This window comes from Lissotriton helveticus, chromosome 4_1 (assembly GCF_964261635.1).
Source record: "Lissotriton helveticus chromosome 4_1, aLisHel1.1, whole genome shotgun sequence".
Classification (NCBI taxonomy): domain Eukaryota; kingdom Metazoa; phylum Chordata; class Amphibia; order Caudata; family Salamandridae; genus Lissotriton; species Lissotriton helveticus.
In genome coordinates this window covers 212,773,175-212,787,940 of record NC_136063.1, presented here as the reverse complement: position 1 = coordinate 212,787,940, position 14,766 = coordinate 212,773,175, and the positions used below count along the sequence as shown (strand labels likewise).

Genomic DNA, 14,766 nt, shown 5'->3' with positions numbered 1-14,766 from the left:
AAAAATAGAGGATGATTTCCTATTTGCATAGGGAAATAGGAAGGATATTGATAATTCATGTACCTGGCCAAGCATTCAGAACTGCTGCTTGGAAGCAAAACAAATATTTGATTCCTCCTCGAACAGAAACTAACACATTCATATGAAACATATGGGAATATAAACTTGTCAAAAGGTTTGACCACAAATTGTTTTTTTTATTTAGAACAAAAAATGCCGAAGGACAAAAATATTTTCATTCAATGCACATTGACTTTTTATTTATTCATCTGTCATGTTTTTATATATCATTGGCTATACACATTTATAATATTACAAAAGTAAACAAGTAACTAAAGAGGTTTCATTGGTTCGTAGACACAATACTGCCTTAATAGTTAAAGCAGAGATAGTTGAATACATATCTGTAGTGGTATCCCACACCACTCAAGAGCTGAAGTCACCACGGGGACCTATTAACGTTTGCGACTGAGAGGGTCTTCAATTAGGGTGTTAATAAATGAGGTGTACATAGGTCCGAGGTGCCTAGAAACAAAAGAGAAAGAGAGAATTAGCTATTAATGGTGAGAAGATAGAGTTTACAATTAAGTTTTGAGGTACATGACATATGAGAAATACAGGAGCTTTTGAGGAGTCCATGGAATTTAGATGCAAATATAGCGAGGATGCAAAGATAGAATGTATTTATTTGAGTGATGTGGAAAGGAAAATGAAATACCGAAAATGGGAATGACCTCGGAAGGAAGAGGTGAGAATAAATATAAGGTAACCGATGAAACATAGTGCAAAGAACAGTTGAAGCCATGTGTAGGAGATAGTTCAGCAATCTTGAGGTGAGAACATGACCATGGCAGACACAGACAATAAGGAATAGCCTCAGAAGCCCAGATTTACTAAGGCTTAGCTCCACTGCAAATTAATGCAAAGTCAAGTAAAGTGAGGCAAAGCATTACATTGGTATTTACTTTTCAGAGCAAAATTATTTTGTGTTCGAAACGTGCCATTTTCTTAGAGTAAAAAAGTGCTTTGTGACGCTTTGTGTCAAAGAGGCATTACTGCTGGCTTACTTGGGCAGATTAGTGCGACCCCATTTCTTTTGGAGCATACTAGGATAGCCAAACTGGACTTTGCATCAAAAACAAAAACCTCCTTGAAGTAGGCGTTAATAAGGGGACATGTTTGAGTTCTACGAGATGCTGGTGTGCTCAAGAACATGTTTATTACATAGGATATTTCCGAATTTGTCTAGAATTTTGAAGAGTATGCTTCCATTTTAAATCCTAAACCAGAAAGCCACACTTACCCCTGCACCATAGTGCGGAGATTGTGAGTGTCATAAGGCGCCAAATTAGAGATGGCAGCAGGCCGACATTAGTAGGGATGTCTCTGAGCTGTGCCCCCTTGCACCATAGCACAGCATGCCTGGCTGCTGCACTGAGTTGCAATACAAATGAGAAAATCTGCCCCATGGACATAATCTCATGGAGAGTAGGAGTAAAATCTTACCTACCTTTGTTACCAAGTGCTCATTTAGCTTTTTTTAAAGAGTCAAAAGGTGTTGCTTGTCTATATTCCCCCAGCATGTTGCTCCACATTCTGGGAATAAAGCCCTAGAAAGAGTAGGTTAGAGTAGATTTGTTTGTGACATTGAGGACATGTCAGTAAGTGTGTATATGTATTGCAAAGGATTATTACTCGTTACTTACAGTATACAATTGCTTCTTAGGCCTACGTTTAATGATAAAGTATCTAATAAAATGCTTGGGTCTTTCAATATTAAATACTGTAGATAGTTTAAGGAGAATAATTCGACATGTTTGTCCTTTGTAAATCACCAGAAAAACATCATCAACAATTTTTAAGGACATTTTTCGGATACTGTGTCCTTCATAGAAACCCGCCTGCTATAAATTGCAGCCATATTTTTTTATGTAATGATTTTCTCCAGGATTTTCACAAGAAAGGAGATGATTCATATTTCCAAATTGTAACGATTAAATCAACCACTTGATAAACTTTGACTTTGTCTAGATCATCCTTTAGGTTCTTAGAACTGGTTTTGTGATTGTTGTTGGTGCTGGTAGCACTTCTATCTCTGGCAATGATGAATTTATGATGCTGAGCCCATGAGGACGAGGAATCATCAGGCTGATTTCAGCAGTTTTGTTAGTACACACTCTTGTAAGTTGTTCAACGGCAGTTCAATGGTAGAATCAACCATCTTTTCTAGAGGTTGTAGAGGCTGAGGGGGTGGCGAGGTGACGGAGGTCCAGTTAGTGCTCTGAGCTCCGGAGTAGAGATTATTCCTTTTGCGGGAGGCAACTGGGATCTTTTGCCTTATGGTGTACATCTTTTCTAAGAAAAAAAGCTACACACTATGAGCAACCTTTTGTTGGTAATTTTGGGCAATTAGGTCCTTTAGAAGTTTGTCGTTACATGATGTCATGAGTTTTCTGATAATTATTGTCGGTATGTCAAGTACATTCTCTAATATTTTGGCCTTCAATTTGAATATATTAACCATGTTCATCTTTTGATATTCTTTCAAGGCTTGATCAATTTTTAAGGATTGGAGTATCCTCCAGTATATTTTAAGTGGTGCACAAGCAGTATCTAAAAACAACCCATTGCATGTGCTAGTTTTTGTTTTTGCTCTTTGTAAATGAGCCACTTCTTTGATGATTTCTAATAGTGTAGAATTATAATGATGGTTGGTGGTATTTTAATGCCTGATATCAGTAGATAATGAAGTACTTATAATGGAATTGAAAGTGATTTTACACAGTGGTTCTATTCCATGCATACAGAGTTTTCTGGTGTCCCTTGGGCAGTTCAATCAATCAATCAATCAGTAGATTTGTAGAGCGCTTCGCGTCACCTGTGAGGGTATCCAGGCACTGGTAATAGTGGAAATTTGGACATGGTTAGATCAGTAAGTTATAAAAGGAACAAGCACTGTGATGCACTTAGGAGCAGCAATAATGAGGTCAGGCATATTTCCCTTTGTTGTGAGTGTGCATTTGACATAGTAGATTGTTTCACATTGGAAAGAAGCAAAGGTTGCTGCCGCGTTGCCTGAGCAACCGTACTAATGGATATTTAATTATCCTAACAGTAAATATTAATTTTCTTTTAATAGTGGCATAGCAATACAATCAATCATTTCTTCAACAAAATTGTAGTTGCTCCCTAGAGCATGGTAGTTAAGGCTCACTGTGAAGTGCTAGTTCTTGACAGAAGAATATTGATATGCAGGAGCAGAATTGAGTGGTTTACATTTGAATGCATTTAATGTATTAATACTCCACACTAGCATCAATCTTTGGGGAAAAGTTCTAAAATTTTGAACCAGATTTCCATCCTAAAAGTACTGCAAATCCGATTCAAAGTGATGCATTGAGATTTAATTTTTAAAGCAAATACTGATTTGTGTTGGAATGTAGATCACAAGTAATGCAAAATAGCTATACTACTTTACATCAAGGAGGCAGGCCATGGATGGTACATGGGCATTCCCCCATGGGTTTTGAAACAAACTCCTATCTATTGACAATGGTAGTTAGGGATGTGCACCAAACATGTACAGCTCTTTGAGGCTAAGTGTAAAATTTGGGGGGGAATTCTCAACATTTTTCTAACTTTATATTTGTGCTGCACTGTACACAAACACAAACTGGGGAAATTATTCACCTAAGTCAAAGAATAGTAATTTGTACTAAAAGGGTATCCTTAAAGTACAGAGCTCATGCTTGACGTCTGGCACACACTCTTGCACTATAGTGCAAGGATGTGTGTATTGGCACAAGCCAGCATTAATGTGTGCCAGTGCAGAGGGAGAGGGAAAAAGCGCATATCTTACTTGATGTGGCACCATTCTGCTCTTTCCCTTTCAGGCAGTGCAATGCAGCAACCATGGCTGCTGCTCTGAGTTGCATGAAAAATTTGTACATTCGGCTAATTGTTTCCCTATCTCAATCTGATAATATCATAGACCTTGAAGAGTATCCAGCCCATAAATAGCCACGCCTAGAGCTAATAAAAAATGTAACATAAAAGATAACCTGTCACATAATTATTGCACTTCCCAATGTAGACATTTTATTTGTTACTTTGTTCATTTAATTACTTTGTTAAGTGCCAGTTTGCAACCCTACAGACACTTTACAGCACTGTAGTCATTAGGTGTGAAACACGGTGAGGGTACGGTACCCAAATAGAATGGCGTAAATATCTTCTGACAAATACACTTTATGGAGCGGTATTTTGTAAATTACATTTAGGTCACAACATTTGAGTCAAACGCTATTTTTGTTATACTATTCTGGCTTAGAACCATCATAAGAGATCAAGTTACAGGACAGTGATACATAGACTGACAATTATCTGGTCTGTTGCGATTGCCATTGGGGTAATGGTTCTTTAGACACTCACTCTCTTGTGATAATTGCGGTAACTCACTCTCTTTTCATCGTAATGCTCTGCACCATTACAAACCCTTGTTTGGTATTAGCAGATAATGCAGTGGTAACACCAAAACTTTTCCCTTTATTTCGCACATATCACAATATTTCTCTCAAATATTTTCCGCCGGTTGCTCCACACCAGCAGAGGTGGTAAAGCCACGTACATAACTTTAAAGGCTTCATTTACACATCCACTCATAATTGGTACTGCACCTGGCCCATATACATTCTGCATCCGTTTTTAGGTCTTGCACCTGTCGACGCAGCGCGAAGCGCTGTCGCCAGCGAGATCTATTGTTGCTGGCTTGACTTGGAAGGGAGACAGGAGATGGCACGCGCAGGGGCGATTGGAGCTCGTGAACACGCACTTACAGACACGTGGTGTGCACATCTCCTGACCCCCTTCCGTCCTCGCAAGCCACATGCAATATAACTTTATTTTTATGCGCACGAGAGCGCAAAGCGCGGTGCGCTTTACATGTGCATGCTGCCTCACCCCACTTACTGGCTCTCGTGGGGACTCTGTGCTGCTCCTCGGCTGGTCTCCGTCTTCAGCCGGTCAATGCAGCAACACGCGGGGCTCCGTATTGCTCACAGGAGCCCTGCCTGAAATCCTGCTTTGGCCGCACCATGCTCCATTCACGAAGGCAGGTGGGCTCCCGACAGACTTTTCTGCAGATTTTTCTTTGTCTCTTTGGGCACTTTGGCAGCCCCCTCCCTGGACCGCACGAGCTGCGCAGCACTCTTCAAGTATGGCGAAGTCCGGAGGCGCCGCCACTGGGCACGAGCCGCAGGCCACGCCGAAAATGCACGTGCATGGTGCTGCTTCACTTTCTTTTGTTAGTTTCGATAACTGTAGATGGTGGCAGTGTCGATCTCTAACACGGGGGGAGGTGGTTAATGAGGTCGTGCACACCGAGGTAGGCACTCCTCGCATTAGTAAGCAACAGCTTGTTACCTTTGCTTTGTGGAGCTTGTAGTCAATATTGCGTTTATGAGGGGGAAAAACAGAACCGCAAGTACCAGAATGAAAAGGGGGCACTCAGGGCTGGAGGAGCCGCTCACACGTGACAAAGCAGCTCGACCTCTCTGCTTCCAAAGTCAGTGCGACAGGAAGGAGACAAGTGGGTGCCCTAATGTAAGCCCCCCTATTTCACTTGTTGGGGTTTATGTTGAAGCGAGTCCCTCATACCCATGTGCCCGGCGCAGCGGCACCTGCTGCACTGGTGACGGCCTCACACCTGGCCGCTGGTGACTAACCCGCCACATCTGGCATGGCGCCTGCGGGTGACGAGGCCCGATGGACGGTGATTTAAATCCCCAAGAACTGCTGGGGCTTGCAGGCCGGGCTCGCCATTGTAGGTGCTGCGCTGCCGAGAGGCGAGGCCGTTCATTGTTTTGCCCCCGCGAGTTGTGCATCAGGGGCCGGGGCACACGAGAAAGTGCCAGGGAGGGAGCAAGTGGTCAGACGGCAACGGCTCTCTTTGGGGCTAGTACCACAGCCGCGCTGAGGAAAGAGCAGGTGCCCCGAGTTAGTCCCTCTGAGGTCCATGAAGTAATCTTCAGACTTTTTACGGTCACGCGGCCTGGCCTGTGAAGACGAAGAGCGATTCGAAGGTGAGCTATACCCTCTCCAGAACCCGCCATTTGAAGTATTATGTGGTACAGCAGTTTTTTTTAAAGGTAACAAGCTTTAAGAAAGTGCCGCGCTGTTTATAGGAGAGTGCAGTACTGTTGAAGAGAAGGCTAGAATGGTTTAAGAAGACTGCACCCCTCTTAAAGAACAGAGACTAATTTTTAAGGAAGAATACTGCATTCTTTAAAGGCAAGTGCAGCTTTTAATGGAATCTGCCACATTTTCCAGGCGTGGTGGTACTTTAGGCTTGCAAGTGGTTAACTGTTGGAATTTCAGGAAATGGGGCTTAGGGAAAAAAGCTACAATATGAAGATGTTTTGTGTTTGCTTGTTTCAGGGTGTTTCCTATTGCTGTGCACCATGCTGCAATATTGTTGTGATCAAGGTGCGCTGATCTGCTTGTATACAAACTGAGGTTGCTTCCTTGCGATGGGCGAGTTTAATACCGTCAAATAAGAAGTATTCTTGAGATGGAGGTATTTATTCACACTGCATTGGGAGATCTACAAAGTGTGCCAGTCTTGAAAGCAAATTGGGAGTCTTTCAAGGCGATAATATTTCTGTACTCTCATTGAACTACTTTGGCACTCTCATCACCAGTCCCCTGGCATAGTTTTATTTTGTGAATTCCAACCCTTACAGGCCAAAGAGGTGCAGACATGGGTAATCTAAAGGATGCATGTAGTGAACTGCATTTTGATTGGCTGGTGCCAGATTGAGACAAACCATTCTGCTCTTTATCTTAGGTGAGGCTTTCACCCTTTGCCACTGTGTTAGCACCAGTGGATGAAGGGAACCCCCAACACTACGAAACAACATCCACTCTGCTGTCCCTATGGGCAGAGGGCTTACAAGAATTCAGGATGTCTGAAGTTATGACCCCTGGGATCTTCCAAAGTGGCATGTGACTGAGGGGCCTATTACCAGGACATAGCGGACAGAGGCCGCGGGGCAGAGTTTGCATGCTGTCGTCCCTCTCTGGTTCTCGCTGCCCAGAAGCTCTACCATTAAGTGTATCAGGCCAACATTATTTTAGTTCTATTGTCACTTTGGGAGAGCACTACTCCAGCGCATGTTGAGTATACAACTCAGCACCCACCTTTTACAGAAAGAACTTAATTTATTCAAGGTGCAGGGTGCACTATTTTATGCACTATTTTTGACAAACAAAAAATATCAGTTAGCGTTACTCCTGGAAATAAGTACAACTTACTGTAGTGTAGTTCCTATTATCCCAATAGGCTCTGCGCATTGGAATAATACCTCCAATAGTATAGACCTAGACCAGACGTTAACTAGGTCTTCTACTGTCGATATTAGACTTAAAGTTTTGGGTTTGCCAGCTAGCTCAGAGTTCACTAGAAACTTTCTCGAATAGGCAAGGAGGAGTTGAACCTCCCTGGATAGACAAGAAGGGATTTAGTTTCTGACAACCATAGAACATGACAACTTTGCTCTCCCCTAATCAAGAGTGTATCTCTAGAGTCGTGTGAAAACAAAAGACAACTTATTTTACTCAGTCAGTACGTGCATTCTTAGTTTCACCAGATTGTAGAGAAAAGGAAGAGACGGGCGTGTTCAATAAAAGATGTTATTTATTGATCAGTCTCTTTTCTCGTACAAGAGAAATGAATCGATATTAACGCAATACTTATGGTTAAGTAAAGTGCATACAATAAAAGCAGAATTATAAAATAATACTGTAAAAACATTTATATGGTTTCTAAGCCATATGGTGGTTTAAAATGGATAAAATAGATACATACATATAAACATTTGACTAATCGTACTCAACTGGTGCTTCTAACTACGCCTACCTCAGTGTACCTGACCTAAGCCTAATACGTGGGCAGGGATAGAAAGTAGCAGTTTAAGTTAAGTTTGTTTTGCCAAGTGACTGACTCAAGAATTCTCTGCAAGGGGTTATTCAGCTCCGTACCTGAATCTAGGATGATTAAGGGATGGTATCTCTCATCTTTGGTCTCGATATTTCAGGCTGCCTGCAAGGGCTGCTCGGAAGCGCCGGAGCTGGATTTCTCGGCAGGAGAAAGGCAGCGTCTCGTTCTCAGCGCGTCAGGAAGGCGGGGCAGCGTCAGTGGGCTTCGCTCTCTGCTGAGCTTCGGCAAGTCTCGCTGCTCCGATCTCGTCACCACCGCGTGTGTTTGCTTAAGGCAATATCGGTAATATTTATACCTGTAAGGTGCCGAGATTGACGTAAGGATGGACATAGATACGTCAATAAGGATGTCATACGAGCTGGTCGTTAGCACATTCTTTTACTGAAGTTCTTTGAGAAATCAAAACAATGGCCCCAGGGATTTTCCCAGGTTGTCATAGGTTTGATTTGTTTTGAGAACTCCGTATGCCTTATCAGGGGCTGGAGGAATATTGCTTGCCTAATTAGATGGCAAGCGTTATGACCTAATCAGATAACGCGCTCCTGTGCCGTGGTCTGGCGTAATCAGATAACGGTTTCTGCATCATGGGATGGCTGCTAGTTAATTTGTTAACCAGAATAGGGTCAGGAATAGGGGGATCGATACAGAACCTATAGGAATACATCACATTACAACTATTGAGTGATTTGCTGGCAGCCTTCCAGATGTTAATGGTGAATGTCCCCTTTCCAAGTGACAGCCAATCCACAGTCACTGGGATTGTTCATGCTCTGCCATCACTCCACTCTGGAAGTGGCTGGCTGATTCACAAGTTGGCCCCTAATGAGTGAGTGATCATCGCTCCAGGCAGTGCTGGTAGCAGTAGAATTAATGAAGAAGCAGCACCTCACGTCAGATCACAGTCAATGTAAAGTAAGTAAGAAGAACAAGTGGCAGGATACGACAGGACCTAGTCTTCGGAAAGCGGTGAGCAATAATGAGTCCAGAATGACAGAAACACCAGTGTGTAACAAAGCGTCAAGTGCAATGCAGATGGTACAAGTAGGCATAGCACAATTTTCAGTACAAAGGTCATCAAACAAGAGAATCTTCCAGCCACCGCCTTAGTGTGCCCAGTGAAAAGGCTCCAAGCTTTAGGAATGCTAAGGCAGAATACAAGAAAACTATTTTGGGAGAACAAATATTAATACAGAGAGGTTAAAGTGGTATGAGATGTGCTTGGCAGAGGCCGAAAATGATGCTAAAATATTTTTGAAAGGTTTTTTGTGCCAATGATTTTGTTAAGAAGGCAGACAATCCACCATGTAGGGTGGAGATAGCCAATTGGATGACTTTCTAATACCGCCCTTATGCTAGAGATGAAATGGCCGGATCTAAGGATTCTTCACCCAATGCTTAAGGAGTTGGGCTAACAATAGGTAAAAATACAGTTATTCAAAAGATAAAGAAATTATAGAAGCTGAAGGATAGCATCCCTGGTGGGTTGCCCAATATTGTTTATTTTGCACACCTGCACAGTTGGGGTAAACGTTGGTGGCTCTGTCATCAGCAGTATTCAGATCTTCTGTCTTGCCAAAACATGGTGTGGGGAAGTAATCTGTCCTATTTTCAAAAAGAGGGTGAGCAATTATGAGACTGATTGCCACCTGTTAACTTGATTTGAATGGAAAAGTTATATATAAAGTGATTGTTTCTAGAATTGAGACACAGATCTTTAGCAAGAAATTCTCCCACACAATGAACCAGAAATTAAACCATAAACATCTATGATGGATCATTGTTTCATGCTCCATTGGCCAGTGTTGAAATACATTAGAAAATGTAACCATCGCTTATTTGTTATATTAGCAGACTTTACGTCTGCATTGGACCTGGTTATAATCGGTTTTATTGTACATAGTTAACAAAAACTATTACAATACATAAAACAGATCATTCTAAAAAGTGAAGCAAAAGAAATAGACAAACACATTACTAAAAACAAAAAAATTAAGTAATTAAAAAATACATGATCGTATGGTAGTGGAAGACTGGTTGTTAATAAACAGCAATACAGCTTATTTTCATTGTTTGTTAAAGTAGTATGCATTTTAGCTGGTGCCATTTTGCAAGTTTGACTAGATCATCTAAAACCTTGTTCATGGCTTTGTAACCTAATCAATCATAACCTAAAGAGAAAAAGTCAATTTCCGTGGCCTTTTCTAGGAAAAGGAACATTTATGTTCTTAAGACAGTCTTCAGTAAAGTTTTAGGCTGATACTATGGACATTCCACATTCAAAATATTTGGAAATTTGGTGAGATTTACCTGCCATGGAGAACTCACTTGAAACAATGGGCTGTCAAATTCTTGGCATAAGTAACTTCTAGGGGCCCCATTTATGAGGCTGTGCGTCACTGTTACGCCACCGGTGCGTCACTTTTTGTGATGCACCAGTGGTGTAAAAAATGCGCCTTGTTGCACCATATGTACAAAGTGACGCATCTAGGTAGATGCGTCACTTTGTAAACCCCTGCGCCACATTATACCTGCGCCAGGAATAATGTATGCAAGGGGGTGTTTTGACGCAAGAAAGGGTCATGGAAGTGACGCAGTGAAATCTGTAAGATTTCACTGCGCCATTTCTTGGCTGCTAATGCATAAAAATCTTATGCCTGCATCATTGCAGGCGTAAGACTGATGCAGGCACTAACAACATGGGACTTGCCCATGAGAAAGTACACATTGCTGGAGTTGCGTCACTTTTGTGACACACTCCAGCAATGCGTCACTTTTGCGCCTACAGATACGTCAGAAATACTGACGTATCTGTAACGCCTTGCGACATGATGCGTCCTATTATAAATATGACGCATCAATAAAGACGCAAGGAGTGCGCACTGAGAAGTGATGCATTGCTGCTTTCACGCAGTGATGCGTCATTTCTCATAAATGAGGCCCTAGGAGTATAAGGCTCTGCTTTATTCATAAAATTCTTTATCTTGACACGGCATAATTTGCTTACAGCTCTTAATCAACAAGTCAACATTTTAAGTGGATTTATGCTGGACTAGGTGATTGTGGGACAACAGGATGTGGGAGCACACCGCTGACCTCTAAGGCAAGGTTCGCCCCTGGCATTCTGGGAAATGCAATCTCTTGCAGCTCGCTCCAAAATTTTTGAGCATTTCGCCACGGTTGGCACAGATAGTGCTGATTTCTAGACACGTGTTTCTGGTTTATTAACCGTCATCAGTAGAGAATACAGTCTTGTATTTTGGGGTTTGCTGAGTAGGGTGCCAAACAATATATCAGGTCCGGTACCTCTCACTGGCACGCAGGTGCTTCATCCACGAGCTCGTCAGCTCAATGACTCACGGGAGTACTTTAAATGGACAACAGGATGTGGGAGCACACTGCTGACCTCTCAGGCAAGGTTCGCCCCTGGCATTCTGGGAAAGGTGATTGTGGGAGACTGAAGATTAACCTGAACAGATTACTCTGCTCTATGTTTAAGCAGTTCTTGGGCATGTCTGGGAAAGCTTCTATCCCATACTGATGGGAATGATGGCATTTATTTGACCTTAATAATGTTTAAGAGAGGCATGATTGATGGCCTGTCTAGATTATCAAATCATTTTTGCATCCCTAATCTAAGAGAAGTAGCATTCTTTTTGATTTGCCTTTTGGCCTCAAGATAACCTATAGTGTGGATAATAACATCTAAAGGGGTGTAAGAGTCCACATGTTGTATTTAATGCCTTCCAATGTGCCAAAGAATTATTTTAATTGGGGGCCAAAGGACATTAATGTATTTTTTTGTAATTAGTCTCCAGCTGGTTGGTCTCACAGCACCGACATTTTGTTAGGTCGAGCCTGGGCAGCGCATGTGCTGCTCTGCGAGGCATACTGTATTCGAGTATAGACTAGAAGCTCCGCCCACTCTACGCCTATATTTTTCATTGGCTTGTGTCATTATCCTTTGTAAATGCTGGCTTCTGATTCATTAATAGGTTTGTTAGTCCCTCCTTAGTACCGCCTGGTCTTCATTTGTAACTGTAAATAAGGTAGCGTAGTCCTTCCAAGTGGATTGGCCCTCTTACTTCTGTTGTTACACTATGTGTTTTATTTAGTCTGTAAGCACTATTTTCTTTAATGAGTTTCTCCTACCGCATGTACGACATGCTTTCCTGCAACATTCAGCGCTCCATGCACACTTTCACTTTCCAAGCAGTCCGGGAAAATGGAGGCTGCTTCGTTGAAATGAAATAGGTCTTGCATTTACATGAGTTTGAGCTTTTGGCATTGTAAATGACAATAAAACACACAAGATGATGGACGGAATGTTGCACAATGGCAAAACAATCACCCCCAGTCACAGATCTGGGTTTAATCCATCGTTATTTTGCTCACCAAGCCATGTCTTTCCCTGGACCGGAAAAAGGCATCCTAGGACTGGTTTCTGGCTATCAGCCGTCTTCAGCCAGGATAGTTTGACTCCAGTGGCTTAGTGAGCACAGGACCCACGCCTGGGTATACCCTTGCCACATAGGGTGAACAGCAAAACACACACGATGATGGACGGATTGTTGCACAATGGCAAAGACGGCTGATAGCCAGAAACCGGTCCTAGGATGCCTGATTCCGGTCCAGGGAAGACATGGCTTGGCAGTTCGGGTTGGACTGTTCCCATGAGGCACAGGGTCAAGGCTGATTTGCATATGGCCATGTCTGAACTGGGTGTCTTGGTGAGCATAATAACGATGGATGCAAACCCAAATCTGTGACTAGGGGGTGAATGTTTTGCCATTGTACAACATTCCGTCCATCATCTTATGTGTTTTGTTGTTCACCCGATGTGGGAAGGGTATGCCCAGACGTGGGTCCGGTGCTCACTAAGCCACTGGAGTCAAGTTATCCTGGCTGAAGACAGCTGATAGCCAGAAACTGGTCCTAGGATGCCTGATTCCGTTCCAGGGAAGACATGGCTTGGCAGTTCGGGCTGGACTGTTCCCATGAGGCACAGGGTCAAGACTGATTTGCATATGGCCATGTCTGAACTCGGGTGGCTTGGTGAGCAAAATAACGACGGATTAAACCCAGATCTGTGACTGGGGGCGAATGTTTTGCCATTGTGCAACATTCCGTCCATCATCTTGTGTGTTTTATTGTAAATGACAATGCCTTTAATTTATGTGTTAATTTTCAAATCAGACAAATAAAAGGTATTGCCATTAACAATGCCAATAGCAAAAACTATCACAAATGCGAGACCTATTGCGTTGCAAATGCTTGTTCACTCTGTGGTGTCCTCTCATTTACAGGTGGTATGGGTGTGTAACTTTAGTGCCTGTATTATACTGTGTTAAAAAACTACAGACAGAATTAATTTAGAGTCTTTCAGAAGTAGCTAAGAAAAACTGCGTGCAGTTTATCAGTCAACTTGTAAACTGCTCGTTCGTTTATATATTTCAGTTTCCAGGTTTGTATATTTACAAGCAGTATAATAATCATAATTAGAAGAAACAAACTCCAGTTAAAAAAATCCACATTTACCTTATTGGGTCATATGTCTGCACAGAGTAAAATACCACTGTCATCGGGCCTGTCAAAATTGCAAACTAAGTCACACAAGCTGCCATGACTGGAAGTATTCTTTGATTCTCTGGGGTCCCTGTGTGCAGACCCCCTCAGGGGGACACTCGAGAGGATTCCCTTCAAAGTTACATGAACAGTGACTGCGTCCCCAGTCCAGGTTTTCCAGATTGCCAAACCCGGCGGGGAGCCTCCTCAGGCGGTTGTGTCCGAGCCACACACTGCGCAGGCGCGTCAGCCCGCAGAAAGATTCTGGAAGGTTCTCGAGGCAGTTGAACACAAGCAAGAGGGTCTCCAAGCGTTTCAGATTCTTGATGCTCTCGGGGAGCGTCTCCAGCTGGTTATCACTTGCGTCCAAGAAAGTTAACATTTTCAGCTGACAGACTGGAGCAGGCAGGGCGGTGAGGCAGTTATTGGCAAGGTGAAGACTGCGCAATTTCTGGAGCCTGGCAAGTTCTACCGGCAGAGAGGCCAGGCAGTTGTTGCTCAGTGTGAGCCTCTGCAAATTCTCCAGGCTGCCTATCTCAGGTGGGATCGCTTTCAGGCTGTTGGAATCCATGTAGAGGACGGTCAGGTTTCGTAAAAGCCCGATTTCCCTGGGCACGAGACCCATCTGAAACGACAGACAGCTCTCCCTCTCTGGGCTCATCTCAAGCACCTGTAGCGCCTCGAGGCCGAAGACCTCCGGGGGCAATGAGATAAGCTGCTTCCCTTCTATTTTTAGCTTCTTCTTCTTCCCAGAGATTGGGCTTTCCTCAGGTCGGTACTTCCACAGTGGGTTCATATTGAGAAGAAAGTAGGCCTAATGTGTCCAGGATAAATATTATTAAGAGCTTTACGAAATTGAAATGAAACCGTCATCTTCCAGGACCGACATCGTGGCTTCACACATTAAATCTGCCTTCGCACGTCTATTGCTGGTCTGTGCGTGTGATGCTAACCTATAGTCGATGGCAGTGAGTTGCCTAGCAACAGCTGGCAAGTAAACAACACATCACCGCACACGGTATATTTTCTATTTCCTTGTCAGGCACGTGATTTTCTTTGGAACTCGGTTCACTTACGGGCTTAATTTGTGTTTACCGTTCTTCTGAGTTGGATTTGTTTTGTTCCATGATCTCTTGTACTACACTCGTGTTGCTTCAAAGGCAAATATTTTGTTTCCTCCTGGAAGGAATGCTTTGTTTCGAAGTAAT

The 14,766-nt window shown here is 42.9% G+C and overlaps 1 protein-coding gene across 2 annotated transcripts; it reads right to left on the bottom strand.

The window, feature by feature from the left end:
* Window positions 1-250: 250 nt before the first annotated feature.
* On the bottom strand, window positions 251-14,432 carry LOC144827108 (uncharacterized). 2 transcript variants are annotated; one of them, XM_078685547.1, is made up of 3 exons: window positions 13,532-14,432; window positions 9,507-9,598; window positions 251-525 (listed from the first exon to the last, which is right to left on the bottom strand). In XM_078685547.1, exon 1 carries the CDS (start codon window positions 14,352-14,354, stop codon window positions 13,602-13,604), a length of 753 nt encoding a protein of 250 aa, XP_078541673.1. In that variant the 5' UTR covers window positions 14,355-14,432; the 3' UTR covers window positions 251-525; window positions 9,507-9,598; window positions 13,532-13,601. The 2 variants fall into 2 exon arrangements, with proteins under 2 accessions (XP_078541673.1, XP_078541672.1); XM_078685546.1 differs by lacking the exon at window positions 9,507-9,598.
* Between the last annotated feature and the right edge of the window lie 334 nt (window positions 14,433-14,766).